Source organism: Spizellomyces punctatus (assembly GCF_000182565.1).
Source record: "Spizellomyces punctatus DAOM BR117 chromosome Unknown supercont1.3, whole genome shotgun sequence".
Lineage (NCBI taxonomy): Eukaryota > Fungi > Chytridiomycota > Chytridiomycetes > Spizellomycetales > Spizellomycetaceae > Spizellomyces > Spizellomyces punctatus.
This window is the reverse complement of record NW_015971539.1, coordinates 1,366,766-1,381,497: the sequence shown is the minus strand read 5'-3', so window position 1 is coordinate 1,381,497 and position 14,732 is coordinate 1,366,766. Positions and strand designations below refer to the sequence as shown.

The 14,732-nt window shown below is 48.5% G+C and overlaps 8 protein-coding genes across 8 annotated transcripts; 5 read left to right on the top strand and 3 right to left on the bottom strand.

Moving 5' to 3' along the window:
- Nucleotides 1-68: 68 nt before the first annotated feature.
- Nucleotides 69-970, top strand: SPPG_09001 (uncharacterized protein). Its single transcript, XM_016757152.1, has one exon. The coding sequence runs from the start codon at nucleotides 323-325 to the stop codon at nucleotides 908-910; it is 588 nt and encodes a 195-aa protein (XP_016611199.1). The 5' UTR covers nucleotides 69-322; the 3' UTR covers nucleotides 911-970.
- A 138-nt stretch (nucleotides 971-1,108) lies between these two features.
- On the bottom strand, nucleotides 1,109-2,627 carry SPPG_02222 (uncharacterized protein; the record flags this gene model as incomplete). The annotated part of the gene is made up of 2 exons (XM_016750514.1): nucleotides 1,109-2,449; nucleotides 2,541-2,627. The coding sequence occupies 2 exons, from the start codon at nucleotides 2,625-2,627 to the stop codon at nucleotides 1,310-1,312; spliced, it is 1,227 nt and encodes a 408-aa protein (XP_016611198.1). The 3' UTR covers nucleotides 1,109-1,309.
- Nucleotides 2,628-4,092: 1,465 nt separating this feature from the next.
- SPPG_09000 (uncharacterized protein) lies at nucleotides 4,093-7,476 on the top strand. The gene is made up of 3 exons (XM_016757151.1): nucleotides 4,093-5,303; nucleotides 5,369-6,181; nucleotides 6,253-7,476. The coding sequence occupies exons 1-3, from the start codon at nucleotides 4,482-4,484 to the stop codon at nucleotides 7,327-7,329; spliced, it is 2,712 nt and encodes a 903-aa protein (XP_016611197.1). The 5' UTR covers nucleotides 4,093-4,481; the 3' UTR covers nucleotides 7,330-7,476.
- Nucleotides 7,477-8,746: 1,270 nt separating this feature from the next.
- SPPG_02219 (peptide chain release factor 2) lies at nucleotides 8,747-10,734 on the top strand. The gene is made up of 9 exons (XM_016750513.1): nucleotides 8,747-9,093; nucleotides 9,160-9,289; nucleotides 9,353-9,455; nucleotides 9,514-9,606; nucleotides 9,668-9,705; nucleotides 9,774-9,916; nucleotides 9,977-10,180; nucleotides 10,250-10,338; nucleotides 10,404-10,734. Exons 1-9 carry the CDS (start codon nucleotides 8,755-8,757, stop codon nucleotides 10,609-10,611), a joined length of 1,347 nt encoding a protein of 448 aa, XP_016611196.1. The 5' UTR covers nucleotides 8,747-8,754; the 3' UTR covers nucleotides 10,612-10,734.
- Nucleotides 10,735-10,797: 63 nt separating this feature from the next.
- On the top strand, nucleotides 10,798-12,127 carry SPPG_02218 (isopentenyl-diphosphate delta-isomerase). Its single transcript, XM_016750512.1, has 5 exons — nucleotides 10,798-11,104; nucleotides 11,163-11,354; nucleotides 11,427-11,564; nucleotides 11,632-11,745; nucleotides 11,813-12,127. Exons 1-5 carry the CDS (start codon nucleotides 10,822-10,824, stop codon nucleotides 11,944-11,946), a joined length of 861 nt encoding a protein of 286 aa, XP_016611195.1. The 5' UTR covers nucleotides 10,798-10,821; the 3' UTR covers nucleotides 11,947-12,127.
- On the bottom strand, nucleotides 11,913-12,622 carry SPPG_02217 (N-acetylglucosaminyldiphosphodolichol N-acetylglucosaminyltransferase catalytic subunit ALG13). Its single transcript, XM_016750511.1, has one exon. It carries the CDS (start codon nucleotides 12,519-12,521, stop codon nucleotides 11,997-11,999), a length of 525 nt encoding a protein of 174 aa, XP_016611194.1. The 5' UTR covers nucleotides 12,522-12,622; the 3' UTR covers nucleotides 11,913-11,996.
- Nucleotides 12,610-14,235, top strand: SPPG_02216 (obg family GTPase CgtA). The gene is made up of 2 exons (XM_016750510.1): nucleotides 12,610-12,873; nucleotides 12,942-14,235. Exons 1-2 carry the CDS (start codon nucleotides 12,652-12,654, stop codon nucleotides 14,157-14,159), a joined length of 1,440 nt encoding a protein of 479 aa, XP_016611193.1. The 5' UTR covers nucleotides 12,610-12,651; the 3' UTR covers nucleotides 14,160-14,235.
- On the bottom strand, nucleotides 14,156-14,655 carry SPPG_08999 (uncharacterized protein). The gene is made up of 2 exons (XM_016757150.1): nucleotides 14,499-14,655; nucleotides 14,156-14,430 (listed from the first exon to the last, which is right to left on the bottom strand). Exons 1-2 carry the CDS (start codon nucleotides 14,578-14,580, stop codon nucleotides 14,291-14,293), a joined length of 222 nt encoding a protein of 73 aa, XP_016611192.1. The 5' UTR covers nucleotides 14,581-14,655; the 3' UTR covers nucleotides 14,156-14,290.
- Between the last annotated feature and the right edge of the window lie 77 nt (nucleotides 14,656-14,732).

The window sequence follows — 14,732 nt, the reverse complement described above, 5'->3', positions numbered from 1 at the left end:
TGCAAGGAATCTCGTAAGCAGCGGGCTTTGCACAAACGTCGTTTTGTTTAGCGGCCTAGTTTGACGTTGCGTCCATGTCCACCACAGAGTGGAGAGCGGTGTCTTATGGTATCGCTGTGTTGTTTGGCTTTCTGCTTGCCATCCTATTCATTGACTCCGAACACCTTCCGGACGTCGTGCTGCTATTAGAGAGTATTTCTGTTTGGACCCTGAGGTTCCACCCAAATCCAATGTGATACGTAATGCGTCAGCCAACTTTTAAAGACCTGCATAGGCTTGAACAAGCTCTTCCTGTTCGACGTCCTAAGTTTTGCTGTCCACCATGACGAAAAACAGAACGAAAGAAAGCGTCCGGCAAACAAATAACCGGCATTCGTCCTTTCATGGATACCAGCTCGCAGTAATCGCTCAAGTGATCTTGGCGGCAATCTTCTCGTACACATTCATATTACAAACCGACCACCACTTCAGTGCTCCGTCACCGACCTGTGGGCAATGGCCGCTGCTGCATGCTTTTCGGCTTCTACCACTGTCAGCCATACCTTTACTATTAGGAGTTTTTTTGGTCGGTATTTTACGATTCTTAACACCTGCCATCGACCCGACAGTTAGCCCCATTGGCAGAAATCACACGATGGATGTGTTCCAACGTTACCTGCAGAACACCGTCGAGCAGTTTATGCTTCACTTTGGCGCAGTAACTGGATTAGCTGCGTGGGACGATTGCAAGCATGTTCTACCTCTTGTGATGCTGTTTGTCATTGCACGGGTAATCTTTCTATTGGGTTATTTGGCGACTAGTGACGGAAGGTACCGGGGAGTTGGATTTGCGATGACGGTATGGCCTACCGTTTGGGCATTGGGCCGGTGCTTATTGTACATTTTGAAGTTTGCTTGGCGTCGAGATTAATGGCACAACTCTCATGCAACCGTCCAGTGTTGTCTTTAGAGAATAGCAGGCAAATCCCAATCTTTTATTTACCTTTCGCTGCCTTAAGTGAGTGATGTGTATTTGTAGGCATCATAACATCCACAGATCAAGTGAACGGAAATTCCTCATGCTGAAATGTAGCACATAAAACGATACAGCACACTCTTTGCAAAATACTTCCCAAAAACTTCATGTTATGTACAACAATTCACAATTCACAATTACAGATAACTACAATATCTCCTCATCAACATCAATGCCCCTCCTTGAATCAAGTATATAAATCCGACTTCGGCAACAGACAGCGTCCAGGCCTTACTACTCCTTCTTGGTACTGTACTTTCCGTGCTCTTTCCAGTCTTCCCGGTCGTCCTTCTTTCAATAGCGACGGTGCTTCTTGTCATCATCGTAGTCGTCGTACCCGCCACGGTGCTTCTTGTGATCATCGGAATCGTCCTTGCCCCCGCCACGGTGCTTCTTGTGATCATCGGAGTCGTCCTTGCCCCCGCGACGGTACTTCTTGTGATCGTCGTAGTCGTCGTCCTTATCGTACCCGCCACGGTGCTTCTTGTGATCATCGGAGTCGTCCTTGCCCCCGCCACGGTGCTTCTTGCCACCATCGTAGTCGTCGTCCTTGTCCCCGCCACGGTGCTTCTTGCCACCATCGTAGTCGTCGTCCTTGTCCCCGCCACGGTGCTTCTTGTGATCATCGGAGTCGTCCTTGCCCCCGCGACGGTACTTCTTGTGATCGTCGTAGTCGTCGTCCTTATCGTACCCGCCACGGTGCTTCTTGTGATCATCGGAGTCGTCCTTGCCCCCGCCACGGTGCTTCTTGCCACCATCGTAGTCGTCGTCCTTGTCCCCGCGACGGTGCTTCTTGTGATCATCGTAGTCGTCGTCCTTGTCCCCGCGATGGTGCTTCTTGTGATCATCGTAGTCGTCGTCCTTGTCCCCGCGATGGTGCTTCTTGTGATCATCGTAGTCGTCGTCCTTGTCCCCGCGATGGTGCTTCTTGTGATCATCGTAGTCGTCGTCCTTGTCCCCGCGACGGTGCTTCTTGTGATCATCGTAGTCGTCGTCCTTGTCCCCGCGACGGTGCTTCTTGTGATCATCGTAGTCGTCATCCTTGTCGTCCTTATGATCTTTCTTGTCATCACCGTGGTCGTCCTTCTTGTGGCCTTTCGTGTCACCCCCGTAGTCATCCTTGTTGTCATCCCCGTAGTCGTCCTTCTTATCGTCCCGATGGCCTTTCTTGTCATCCCCGTAGTCGTCCTTCTTGTCATCATATTTGCTCACGTGCTTCTTGTCATCACCGTAGTCATCCTTCTTGTGCCCCTTCCCTTTGTGATTATTTTTTTTGTGATCACCGTGGTCGTCGTCGTAGCCGTCGTCGTGGTCTTTCTTACGGTCTTCGTGGTGGCCTTTCTTGTGATCATCATATTTGTCGTCCCCCTTGTCGTCATAACCGTAGTGATCGTAACCCCTTACAGCAAATCTGGCATTCGTTGAACTCGCCGCCTACGTTATCAACAAACAAGGAGGAAAGTATACCATCAGTGCAAGTTCACAATCTCTAAGCTGAATCTGCACTATAGGCACATAGACTTACCAAAGCATTACCCCGTAAGGTTGGGGCGGCAAAGCTGGAAGCGAAGAACGGGGCAATGGCCACGGCCAGAAGGTAGCAAGTCTTCATCTTGACCGTCCTCGTGGATACAGACAGGAGTGTGGAAGTGGGCTGTGAAAGATTGCAAGTTGGATGCGGTAGGGAACTGGATTGCTAGAGAAGGCTGGTGCGAAGGCAAGTTGCTGCTGTTGGGCGAGGGATACAGGCAGGCGGTGCCCTTTTATAAACTTCTGGTGATCCAAAGAGGAGTGATGCGTGGACGACAAAAAGAAGACGAGGCTGTGGGAACTGACACTATTTTCTCAACCAACTTGCATCACTTCCTATGCTGCAAAAGACGAGGCTGTGGGAACTGACACTATTTTCTCAACCAACTTGCATCACTTCCTATGCTGCAAGGTAATGGCTTGCTTGAGCAGAGCAAACAGCCTGTGCGTGCTTCTGCTGTGTTCGAGCGTGCACGATGCCGGATTTGACATTTCTGAGGCTTGATGGAACCGTGACCAGCCCATGGTTGCGTTCGAACATGGATGCTCGAATATGTTGCATCATTTTTCCGGCCAAGTACTCCAAGGTATTGGCTTTTCGGACTGTCGAGAGAAAGACCGGTGCATGCGTCGTAACGGAGGAAGCAACAAAGTGCTCATATCCAATGACTCCTGACGTCTGTTGTCGAGAAACTGTCGGGCGGAGTAATCGACCAGCCCAAAGGATGAGCTAGTAAGGCGGAGCAGGCTCTCATCAAGCCCCCCACTGGCTTGCACTCTTGGCGTGACATACTACGCGAGAAGCCCTTTTTGGCCTTCGTTTGCAAGGTAATGATGCATCAGGCTGGCAATGCTTTCCGATAAGAATGCTCTCGGAATAAACTGTCGTATAGTTCATCACACTCTGTCGTGGAACCTTGCACACACTGCGAATGAAATGGTGTCATCGGCCCGATGGGTTGAAGTGGGGGTTGCAAATCCGTCACATATGGACATCCACCTCCGGGTTCACTCTTAAGGGACAAACCTGAGCATCAGTGAAAGGGGCTTCATGCTGTCTGTACTTGTCCAAAGTACACTATGTGCTGCAATTTTCTTACGCAATTCATCCCTTCGCTCTGTGCCCTGATTGATGGAGCATCATCTTGCTTGCAAAATATCTCCATTTTGTCAAAAGTGGAATGAAGAAGGTTGAACTTTGTTGCCATCCGATTGGGTATTATTCAGCAAGCAGTCGACTGGCTGGACGAGCCATCAAAAGTCAAACTATCATCATGTATGCTGCAATGAACCAAATAAGCATATAGAGAATGACATTAAAGGTCGAACAGCGCTTGTCCCGTATCAGGTATGTTTTACGCTGTCAAATGGTTCTGCAGATCTTGAAAGGAGGTTGGACGGGTATGCTCCCCGACAAAGTCGCCTGACACCGTTCATGGCGGAGGATTTGTTTGCCGAGACATGGCCAAACACCCACTTGACCGCAGTAGCTAAAAATAGCTGAAACTTGCATCGTCGTTGCCCTCAACATTTTGGGGGGATGGTAAAGAAAGTTGCGTCACCAAGCGCCGCGTTCGTTTAGCGTAAACAAATACGCCGCGATAACCTACTTGGCCTTTCTTGCTCTGCTCCCAAAAGTGAAAGGGGGGAAATGACCCACAAAACTAGGGCTTTGAGGACCTTTTTCCGCTTGAGCAATCTTTACTTTACCCAAACGACAAGCACCTCCTACGACCTTTTGCCAAGTTCCTCGTGATTTGAACTCTCTTCCAGTTTACTTTTCCTTGGGAACGTTGAACCATCTCGCGAGCAGTTTCCAAGTTTTTATCCGCAAACTTTCTCCAGACCATTTCACATTACAGTCAAACTCACAGCACTCCCCTGATCATCGACGTTAGACGGATCGCAGTGTGCCTTTTACTGCGTCATAGACAGCATGGAACGTACTGATTCTGGATTCTACGTTGTTGACGTGCTCAACTTGAAGCAACCGGCGGGAAAGCCTTTTCATGTCGAAGCCCGCATACGTGGTCGGAGCACGGTACCAGGTGCTTCTGCGGTAGCCCGTCACAATGCATTCATTGAGGACAGAGTGCGACGTCTTCGTCGTCGCACTTCTCACGTCCGAGCTGTCTGTGCGGCAAAGCGCATGCGTGAGAATGGTGATAAATCCGCCAAAAAGTCCCGAATTACAGAAACGTTAGAGGTAGCGGAACGCAATCGACGTACCATTCTGGAGCGCCAGGTGCGGTCTTGTGCGGAAGCCGTCGCCCATGCAAAACGAGTCGCTCGCGAACAATCCGAGCGATTGGCAGAACTTACTGCCGCCCGAAGGGCCGCTCTAGAGGAGCGGCTCAGAATAACAGCACTTCGCCGTCAGCGTCTTCTCACCATTCCACGGTCGCGCTTGCTTGAACCTCAGCCATGGGACGAGGGCGGCCTACGTACGGTCGCCACGGATGCTGTCATCAGCATCCAACAATGGTGGCGCAGAATGAAAGTTGACCCCTTAGTGAGAAACTTTCTGCGCTTCGGTGTATCATTGGACAAATCTTTGAAGACTCCATTTGAAAAACTCGTGCGGACTATGCAATCTCCGTCGCTGATCAAGGCAGTTGGAAGGCTCCTGATGCGATTAGACAAAATGACCAATCATCCCTCTACTGTATGGAAGAATCCTTCCCGAGTCTTCTTGAGTGCTTACATGCTTGCCGCTCACCCTGAAGAGCTGATGCCGACAATGGGACCTGAAGAAGAGGCAAGTAGGAATGCACACTTTTGGCCAGAGTTGTAACAATGTATTTTAACGTACTATTCTGTCAGGCATTGAGTGAGACGGCTCAGTCGATGATCCGAGAGTTCGAGTCTTGGATAGCAGCGTTTGAGGCGGGGAGAGGATATCAGCAACTTGAACTCTTCTGGAAGTCATGGGCCGGCTACTACGATGCGTTCCAAAGCTGGAAGGAACAGGATTCGCGAAAGATTGTGGATGGAATGATTGCTCACTTTATAGAGCTTGAGCGGCTCTGGCTTTCCGTGAAGAATCAAGTTGATGCTGATACGCAATGGGCACCACGGATTACAGAGCATCAAAGACAGCTGCACGACAAATTGTCCAAGTTTGGAGAGACTGCTTTACAAAGGCTCGCTGCCGAGCGCGATGCCCTCCGTGCCGACTTTGAGGATAGTATCGATACAGCTGCGACTGCCGATATTCTTTCCACCTCTCCGCAGACTTTTCCTTCCCTAAGCCGCTCTCCGCAGAGGCGTACCGACTCTGTTAGCCCTAGTCGCAGCCCAAGCAGCAGTCCTCCAGTTGTGACTAAACCGGCCGTTGTTAGGGCACAAGAGAACATGGCTGGTACGAGCACTATTAGCCAGTCGTCCATCTCGTCAATGGAGCACACAGACCCGCAGATATCGGCGTTCGGTGTTGGAAACCAACTGAGCAATGCCCAGCTGGCACACGAACTCGTCATGGACCCTGAATTCCAGTTAAAACCAGTAAAGAGGAGCGAATTGGAGGAGCAAGTCCGTACATTGGCGAAGAAGGCCTTCTTTGATTCGGTGCGGCAGGACTTTATCGAGGGCAAATTCAGTCACCATGTTCCAGTATTCATTGCGCAGATTAGAGATGTAAGTGCATACAGATCTGCATCAGACCATGGTATTTTTTCGTATTAATGTTTCATTTTTCCGCCGGATAGGCTCTTTTGGCAATGGTTTCAGAGAATGGCAAGTTCGCCGAGAATATCAAGGAAGTTCTCGACGTTGAGCACATCAAGCAACAACTTGATAATAATGCCTTTGATTTCCTACGCTGTTTGAGCTACATTACTGAGAAGATGCTCCAGCTTTGCGCTCCTATCCGTGACGCTGCAATCCGCTCCATTGCTCTATCATCGGATATTGTCACTGCATTTGAACATATTTTGGACATATTGGAGGACATGAAATTGGATTTAGCCAATTATCGCCTCCAAGCCCTGCGTCCGATCTTACAGCAGCAGGCGGTGGAATACGAACGGACCAAATTTGATGAAGCTCTCATTGCTGGTGCGGTGACATTGGAGCGTACGGCTGCCTGGCTTGCAACGGCAGTCAATTCCCTACAGTCTGTCACCGCGGCGCGGAACCCCGAAAATATTCAAACTCCAGAGAACCGGATTGGTTATGAGGACGCATATAACGAGGCGTTATTGAACCTTATTTTCTCTAATACCGCGATCTCGCTTTCCACCCTACCGGAAACATTGTTGTTAGACGCAGACCGTCTATTTGGATTCCAGAACGAAGGTCAGGCGATCACCATTGTGGCGGCTTTGGTTATGCTATCAAAGAATGCCATCAAAGAGCTGCGCGACAATCGTCCAGCAGTCCAAAAGTTGAAACAAACGCTGTTTATTCTCCTCCGCGACAAGGGAACCACGATCGATAATCTTTCTCTGCAAGTTATCTCTACGATCAACGACTCGCTCTCACGACCAAGTGGTCCGCCTACGCGGCTCTCGGTTGAGCAAGAATCGCTCATCCGTAGCATGGTTGAGAAGACTCTCTCATACCGTGACCCAGTGTTTTCTCTTTTGAGTCGCCGTATTCAGTTTGCCATTCGTCATCAACTGGAGAAGGGGGTGTTCAAACGGGAGAGTTTGGCAAGTCACGGATTGGACATTGTGCAGAGTGAGCTAGAATCGCTCTCACGCAGGGTGTGCTTGTTGGCCAAGCACAATAAAGAAGTGTATGCAAAGAACTACGACAGTTTTCTTGAGAAGGTAGTGCAGTAATGGGGGTAGCTAGATACGGCTAGGCTCTTCATCGTTTTACTTTTGTGTTGCTCATTTTTTAGTGCAGTTACACTTTACTATTTTCTGTATAATATTATTAGTTTGCAATGCCTTTTGTAATATAATGGATCATTGTTGGTTTCAGTATGTTCACGTCTAGGTAATCTGTAAAGTCTGAAAGTAGGCATGTTTTGGCACGTCTGACAGTTGCAACTAACGGCGTTGGCCAGCAGATGATACCATCAACTTGGGACATGTCGTATTCATTTGACACATCCGCCCTCACAGAACCACTCCTTAAGAGCAGCGAAAGGCAATGCTCTAATAGAATACAGATCATCTTTGGCACGAGGAATCGTGAACAACGTCATGCTTTTCATAAGAGTCACACTAGTATGTGCCAGATACTGAGTGCTGTAATACCTACAGCACCCTTTCGGTATTGTCCTGGTAAGCAGGAGCATGATTCACATGCATGATGGTGTGGTCGGTCAAAGGAGACCACAACATGATGCCAGGAGATGCTCCTGCAAATGATGGTAGATACGAAACCCCACCTATCATAGAGAAAATGATTAGTGCCCACAGCTTCAGATAGCAAATTGACATGTCTGAGACATCAGCGTTCGAAGTTGTAATCTCATAGAATCATGTGAAACACGGATGAACAAAAAGCATCATCTGTCCCAGGACATTCATCTCGGGCATCAACTCACCACTAAGAAGCGACTTTCTAACTTTTTCGTTGCGCATCGCAGATCTGTAAAAGAAGGACCCATAAGCTACTGTCCAAATGTCGGAACAGGTTACATTATGCAAAATAGGATCAGATAGTTTCGAGCAAAGAGTTCTCTTTCATTATTTTCAGAAGCAGAACTGGCATTAACTTTGTCGTATCATCACTTCCCATTGCCCGCATACAGAACACATAAGAAACTTACCACGCCATGGAAAATCGTGAACTTGCAGTCCGAGACAATCAAGTATGTCCACGACAATGCAAAGAAGTGCGGTTCAAAACCGAAGCGCACCTGCTTGGCATATTCGCAGAAACCTGAACCAAAGTCACAAGAGACATGAAGTGGTTAGCGTATTACAACAGATAGCGCCTCAAGAACTGAAGCCAAATGGGATAGGAAAGCGTCGGTTGGTGGTGCATTGGCAGTATTTCTTTCCTCACAAAGCATCGGTGATTCTGATTCGTCACCCGCTCTCTCATCCCATGTTGGTCAAAAGAATTCAAATAAGAGCTCACCTTGGAAAGTTGAAGACTTGTGAGCTGTTGACGAGACGAAGAAGGCTGCTTTTATAAGGCCGAAAAATCAAAGCACCCTGCGCCTCGAGCATCTATTGGCTACATTCTCTTACGTCACGATCAACGGTCTTGAACGAGCGTCTCCAGCATTTTGCCAACGCTTTACGGAGATGCCCCGCTTGACCCTGCCGCAGGTCTCTCGGACCTTGAAACCGGCTAGAGCTTCTTTTACATTTAGACAGTTGGCAGTAGCATCATGTAATGGGTCGAATAGGTCGAGTAGAAGCGGGAACATGCCATTCCCGGCAGCCGTGATACCCCGATATGCACCGTTTATTTGCCAAAGCTGTCGGAGTTTAGCATCAGAAGCTCCCCGCCATAAAAAGGACATACTCTTCTCGATTACTCCTGACCGTGCTGAGGTATCTCGTCTCTTGACGCTGGTGGAAGGTCGAAACAACTGGGCGGGTATGCGAGCCGAGAGAACCGATCTCTTAGATAAAGTTCAGGTTTGTATATCCTACTTTCTTCAAAGATCAATATCTGACTGCGATTAACACTGTCATATTCTATAGTCGGATACATTGTGGCAGGATGATGCGGATAAAGCTATCGTGTATCAGAAACGTCTATCACAGCTGGAAGATGCGTTGAACGAGTACGATTCTTACTTGGCGAAGCATGATGAAATTACGGACCTGCTTGGTAAATGTCTGTGGAGTCCTTGTAGTATAAATCATACGCTCAATCAATATATCCTATCTGCAGAGCTTGCGCAGGAGGAACAAGACCCGGCTCTGTGTGACGATATCACTGCGGATTTGCATAGTTTGCGAGAGCAGTTGGAAAAGTTTTCTCTTCGCTTGATGATGTGAGGCTACATTTACAAATTTGATGATCAGAGTGAATTACTGACCATTGTGATACAGGTCAGAAGAAGCCGATAGGAATGGTTGCTTTTTGGAGCTGCGAGCTGGGGCAGGCGGCGCCGAAGCTTGCGATTGGGTGTCGATTCTCGCTCGGTAATACTGTTTGGAAGGCTCAATTCGTGGTGCGAGGAAGCTTAACATTCTGTGTTCATAGAATGTACGAGCGCTGGGGCGTCTCTCAATCACACGATGGTGAGAAAGTTGGATGGATGGCAAAGTACGGACTTTCACAATGTCTAATATCTACATCGAACTTGTAGTCAAGGTAGTCGATGACGTAAAAGGAGAAGTTGCCGGTTTAAAGTCGGCCACATTGCAAATAAATGGGGAATACGCTTATGGGTGGTGCAAGCATGAAGCAGGTGTACATCGTTTCGTGCGAATGTCTCCGTTTGACGCAAATGTATGTACCCTGTCACAGGCAGTGCCTTTTAGCTCTCTAACATGGGTGTGTTGCTGGTAGAATAAGCGACATACGTCCTTTGTGTCAGTTCAAGTCTATCCCGCCTTCGAGTCGAACGGTGCTTCCGACGCGCGAAGCATTGAAATTCCTCCTGGCGACATCAAGATCGATGTTATGAGAGCACAAGGTGCTGGAGGGCAGCACGTGAATACAACGGAAAGTGCGGTACGAATCGTACATCTCCCAACTGGAATTATGGTTACGGTAAGCTATTGGTCGACACCATGTTTCATCCACGGCAACAAACCCTCACTTGCATATACGTGTATACAGTGTCAGTCACAGCGATCACAACATCAAAATAGGGCAGTTGCTCTTCAGATGCTTCAAGCCAAGCTTTATGAACGAGAGCTGCGGGCAAAGTATGGTCAGGAGGGCGCGACATCATTGAGGGCATTTAACTGATATATGTATACTTTCGTCTTAGGATGCAAGCAAAGGCAGACCAGCGTGCCGAGCTTGCGGACAATGCATGGGGTTCCCAAATTCGATCTTACGTGCTTCATCCTTATAAGATGATTAAAGACGTACGAACAGGGTATGAGCGAGGGGATGTTGATAAAGTCCTGGATGGTGATTTAAACGCGTTCATGGAAGCAGCTTTGCTGCATTTTGGGAGAAAGTCTATGGGATAGATATGCACTGCATTTATTTATTTATGTCTAGTAGGATATTTGTACATAGCCAATCCTCGTTTTCAAAAAGGTCTTTTCCAGTGGTCTTGGCCTTACTAGTTGGCCTTCTTTGCTGCTGCGCCACCCACGCGATCGTTCGATGGCCGTCGACATGAGGTGATCGCGTCCAACCCACCCAACTCACCAACTTTCTTTTCCAGACACCACCGTATGCACTGGCGGCCGAGTTCCCTCATCCCCGTTCTGACCAGAACTTTCACTTGCAAAGCTCCCCAGTCGTCCCGCCGGTCTTCAACCAGGCTAAAATTCTGGTACCAGAATAGAACAATTCCGAACTCATTCCCACCAATCCTCCGCACATTCAGCGCTTCCTCGCAAATGATGGGTGTAGACTGGGCAAGCTATGATCGCGAGCAGGTTCGCCTCATGGGCGAAATGTGCATTGTCGTAGACGAAAATGACAAGGCATTGAAAGGCGACTCAAAAGAAAATTGTGAGGGACTTTTACCGTATTGCCATTAAAGCTTTCCTTAACCGATCGTATATTTAAGGTCATTTGATGCGAAATATAAACGAAGGACTACTTCACCGAGCATTCAGTGTCTTCATCTTCAACAAGGAGGGAAAGCTTCTCCTTCAGCAACGAGCAGACGAAAAAATCACCTTCCCTGGATACTTTACAAATACATGTTGCTCTCACCCACTGATGACGCCAGAGGAAACGGAGGAGGAGGGTCAACTAGGTGCGTTGAACTGTATTTATTGTGTCAACTCCGTGGTTGAGTGACTGAGACAACGGAATGGTGCGCGCACAGGTGCGAGAAGAGCAGCACAACGAAAGCTTGAGCATGAGCTGGGTATACCGCCGGAGCAGGTGCCTTTGGATAAGTTGGAGTTTCTGACACGGATACATTATTTGGCTCCGTCCGATGGGCTATGGGGAGAGCACGAGAGTACGTACATCAGTTTCGGCAAACCTAGGTGCACGAGGCGGATGTTGACTCCATTGAACGCCTACAGTCGACTACATTTTCATTTTCAAAGGAGAGGTAGATTGCAAGCCAAATCCGAACGAAGTCAAATCGATCAAGTATGTGAGCAAGGAGGAACTGCAGGAGATTTTCGAAACGGCTGGTGGGTGTCTTTATGTGCATGGCTTTATATGCGTCCGCAAATACTCACAAAAGTATCTCAATTACAGAGGAAAAGGGCATACTTTTGACTCCTTGGTTCAGACTGATAGTTGAGAAATTCCTCTACACGTGGTGGGACAACTTGGGCACATTGAAGAAGTTCAAAGATACGGAAAACATTCACCGGCTGTTGCCAAACTAAATAATACGTTGAACACTAATTAGAAGTATATACAATACGAATACCAAGTGTCATCTTTTCAAGGGAAATCCAGCCTCTTCTTTCAAGATGTCAATAAAGATGGTTGGATCGCTCTCCTCAAGGCGGTGCAAGTTCTCCCACCCGCCCTTGTCAATGGAGGTCGTTAAATTCTCTACGTCCGTCCATATCAAGACCCCCTGCCTTGCCATAGCAGTTGCCAATTCTAGTTGGTGGTTGTCCATGAGACCTCTGTTAACGACCACCAGCAACGGCTTTCCCAGTGCTAGTCCTTCGAGGATCGAACCTGCTCCGGCATGTGAAATGACCAAGGCAGCAGATTGATAATCCGCATTTAGATCTGGTTTGAAGTCGTATGTTATTACTCGAATGGGTGAGCCAGGTGGTATCAATGGGATTGGGCTTCTCCCGTGTTGGATTGTGAGGCGCGTAAAACCATTCCGGTGTACCGCATTCAGGAACTCTAGTGTAGATACCGTTTCAACTAGAGCATCAAACCGTGTGGTGCCGACTGTTATGAAGGCGCTTCGTTCAGCATCGTTGTTGGTTGCAGACATGGGAATGGTAAGCAAGGCAGGATGTCACGGAAGGTCGCGAAAGGCTGGTCCTTTGACTGCGCCTCATTTTCGCCGATCTTGTAATAAGCGCGGGGTTCTTGGTCGACTTTCCACACCATAGATCTGAGCAATGCGGACGGGAGCATTCCGCCAGATATGCACCTGCAGCCGGACAACTGTGTCCGCTCAGCTACGACCGCTTTGGTTATTATCAAATTTGAACTCACGACGGTTACAAAGCAGTTCAAGCGGGGAATCAGAGGGAAGCCCTCGCTTCAGTTCGGAGAGCGGTAGCATATCCACAGTGGATTCCGTCGTACGGCGCTCTGTGCATCGCAAGTTTCTGGGAAAGGTGCCTTGCGCGGTTCTCTGCCAGAGTCAATTCAAAGCCTAACTGAGTTCCTTTTGCTCGTTCGCAAGGGACAACCCTTTGTTGACTTCAAACGCGTCAAAGTGACGGCTGGGAAAGGCGGCGACGGGGCAATCACATTCTTCAAAAGTAGTCGAAATCCGTTCGGTCCCCCAAGCGGAGGAAATGGTGGTCGTGGAGGAAACGTGTTCATAGTTGCTTCAAAAGAAATCACTTCATTAAATGGGGTGCAAAATCGTTATGCGGCGCCGGATGGAGGACCTGGACAAGGAAAGCAGATGCATGGGGCCGATGGCAAGGATACCGAAATTGTTGTACCGGTGGGAACCCAAGTGAGGCAATTCGAACCGCACGAACGAAAGGACTCTACGACGGATGATGCAGAGGAAGGGAATGAAAACGATATGAATGCATTTGAAGATGAAGCAAGATCTGAGGAAGACATCAAAATCGAAAATATGGAGTTGATAAGTAAATTCTACAAATTTCGCTCAGGTTATACTCCACAAGAAGATCGCATGCAAATGCTTTTAGAGCGTATACCGTACGAGCAGAGCACAACAGGCCAATTTGTGGATTTTGATCTTACAAGCGACGGGGAACGACATCTCGTAGCGCAGGGCGGAAAGGGAGGGCAAGGAAACCCTCATTTTCTCTCATCTGAAATAAGGGGCCCAGCGTTAGCAGGCAAAGGGAGGCCAGGGACGACTCTCTGGCTGGAATTGGAGTTGAAAACAATCGCAGACGCTGGTCTTGTGGGCTTACCGAACGCCGGAAAGTCGACGTTTCTAGCCGCTGTGTCGAACGCACATCCTCGTATAGCACCCTATCCTTTCACTACTCTCAATCCTTATGTTGGCACCATTGACTTTCCGGATTTCTGGACGATGACCATAGCTGACATTCCCGGGCTCATTGAAGGTGCACATCGGAATGTCGGCATAGGACACCGGTTCTTGCGCCACGTAGAGAGAAATCGAATGCTCGTATACGTGATTGATCTTGCAGGGAAAGCGCCATGGCGAGATTTTGAAGTACTGATGCGTGAATTAGAGGCATACAAACCTGGTTTGACCAACAAGCCGAGCTTGATCGTGGCAAACAAAGCGGACATGGGCAAGATTGCCAAGGATAACTTGGAAATTCTCAAGTGTAAGACGAATGTGCCCATCGTGCCGATTTCTGCGATGGAGAGAAAGAATATCACAAAAGCCACCGATCTAATGAGGCAGATGGTGGAGAAGATTCGAGCGGAGAGCACAGATTAGGATGTTGTAAATAGTTTCTTACATTTGTATTTATTTATTACAATACACATAGGGCCATAGTGATCACTGCACAGGATTCTCTTCTATCGGATGTCCGAAATTTTGTAGATATGTCCCAGACTCGCTTGTGGCTACCGTTTTGAGGACACAAAGTAGCCCGGCGTCTTTTTGAGCTGGTCCGCTGATGTGTCGATCACCCAGTCCCCAATTCGCAAGTACTGTCCAACCGCACTCCGCAAGGTTTCGTTTTCTATCCTTTGATAGTTGAAATCTACACGTCGGGAAACAACTTGAGTTGAGAGCATCGTCGATACACGAGTAATGGTGGGCTGCACTTACCGACGCCGGCCGCACGCCGTGCCCCCGAAAACGCAGTACTCAATAGAACCGCCTCAAAAGCATAGTGCAAAAGTCTGGCCATCCCGACTGCTCGTTCCAAGTCGTAATGGTTTCTAATTGCGATGGGTTGATTGGACAAAGGTTGGTTGGAAAGCGAGTTGTGCGAGCAGTTTCATAAATCGTGACTAGGCCGCACAGTCATGTATCTTATATAAGTCCCCGTCGCGCTCCGCC

Coding starts and splice junctions, on each gene's coding strand:
- SPPG_02217 (XM_016750511.1), bottom strand. CDS start 12,521: ATGTCTGCAACCAACAACGATGCTGAACGAAGCGCCTTCATAACAGTC.
- SPPG_02219 (XM_016750513.1), top strand. CDS start 8,755: ATGCCCCGCTTGACCCTGCCGCAGGTCTCTCGGACCTTGAAACCGGCT. Junction 9,094..9,159: donor ATCTCTTAGATAAAGTTCAG/GTTTGTATATCC, acceptor CATATTCTATAG/TCGGATACATTGTGGCAGGA. Junction 10,339..10,403: donor GAACGAGAGCTGCGGGCAAA/GTATGGTCAGGA, acceptor CTTTCGTCTTAG/GATGCAAGCAAAGGCAGACC.
- SPPG_09001 (XM_016757152.1), top strand. CDS start 323: ATGACGAAAAACAGAACGAAAGAAAGCGTCCGGCAAACAAATAACCGG.
- SPPG_08999 (XM_016757150.1), bottom strand. CDS start 14,580: ATGGCCAGACTTTTGCACTATGCTTTTGAGGCGGTTCTATTGAGTACT. Junction 14,431..14,498: donor ACGGCGTGCGGCCGGCGTCG/GTAAGTGCAGCC, acceptor CCCGACGTGTAG/ATTTCAACTATCAAAGGATA.
- SPPG_02218 (XM_016750512.1), top strand. CDS start 10,822: ATGCACTGGCGGCCGAGTTCCCTCATCCCCGTTCTGACCAGAACTTTC. Junction 11,105..11,162: donor AGGCGACTCAAAAGAAAATT/GTGAGGGACTTT, acceptor CGTATATTTAAG/GTCATTTGATGCGAAATATA. Junction 11,746..11,812: donor GGAGATTTTCGAAACGGCTG/GTGGGTGTCTTT, acceptor TCTCAATTACAG/AGGAAAAGGGCATACTTTTG.
- SPPG_09000 (XM_016757151.1), top strand. CDS start 4,482: ATGGAACGTACTGATTCTGGATTCTACGTTGTTGACGTGCTCAACTTG. Junction 5,304..5,368: donor CAATGGGACCTGAAGAAGAG/GCAAGTAGGAAT, acceptor CTATTCTGTCAG/GCATTGAGTGAGACGGCTCA. Junction 6,182..6,252: donor TCATTGCGCAGATTAGAGAT/GTAAGTGCATAC, acceptor TCCGCCGGATAG/GCTCTTTTGGCAATGGTTTC.
- SPPG_02216 (XM_016750510.1), top strand. CDS start 12,652: ATGCGGACGGGAGCATTCCGCCAGATATGCACCTGCAGCCGGACAACT. Junction 12,874..12,941: donor ATCGCAAGTTTCTGGGAAAG/GTGCCTTGCGCG, acceptor CTCGTTCGCAAG/GGACAACCCTTTGTTGACTT.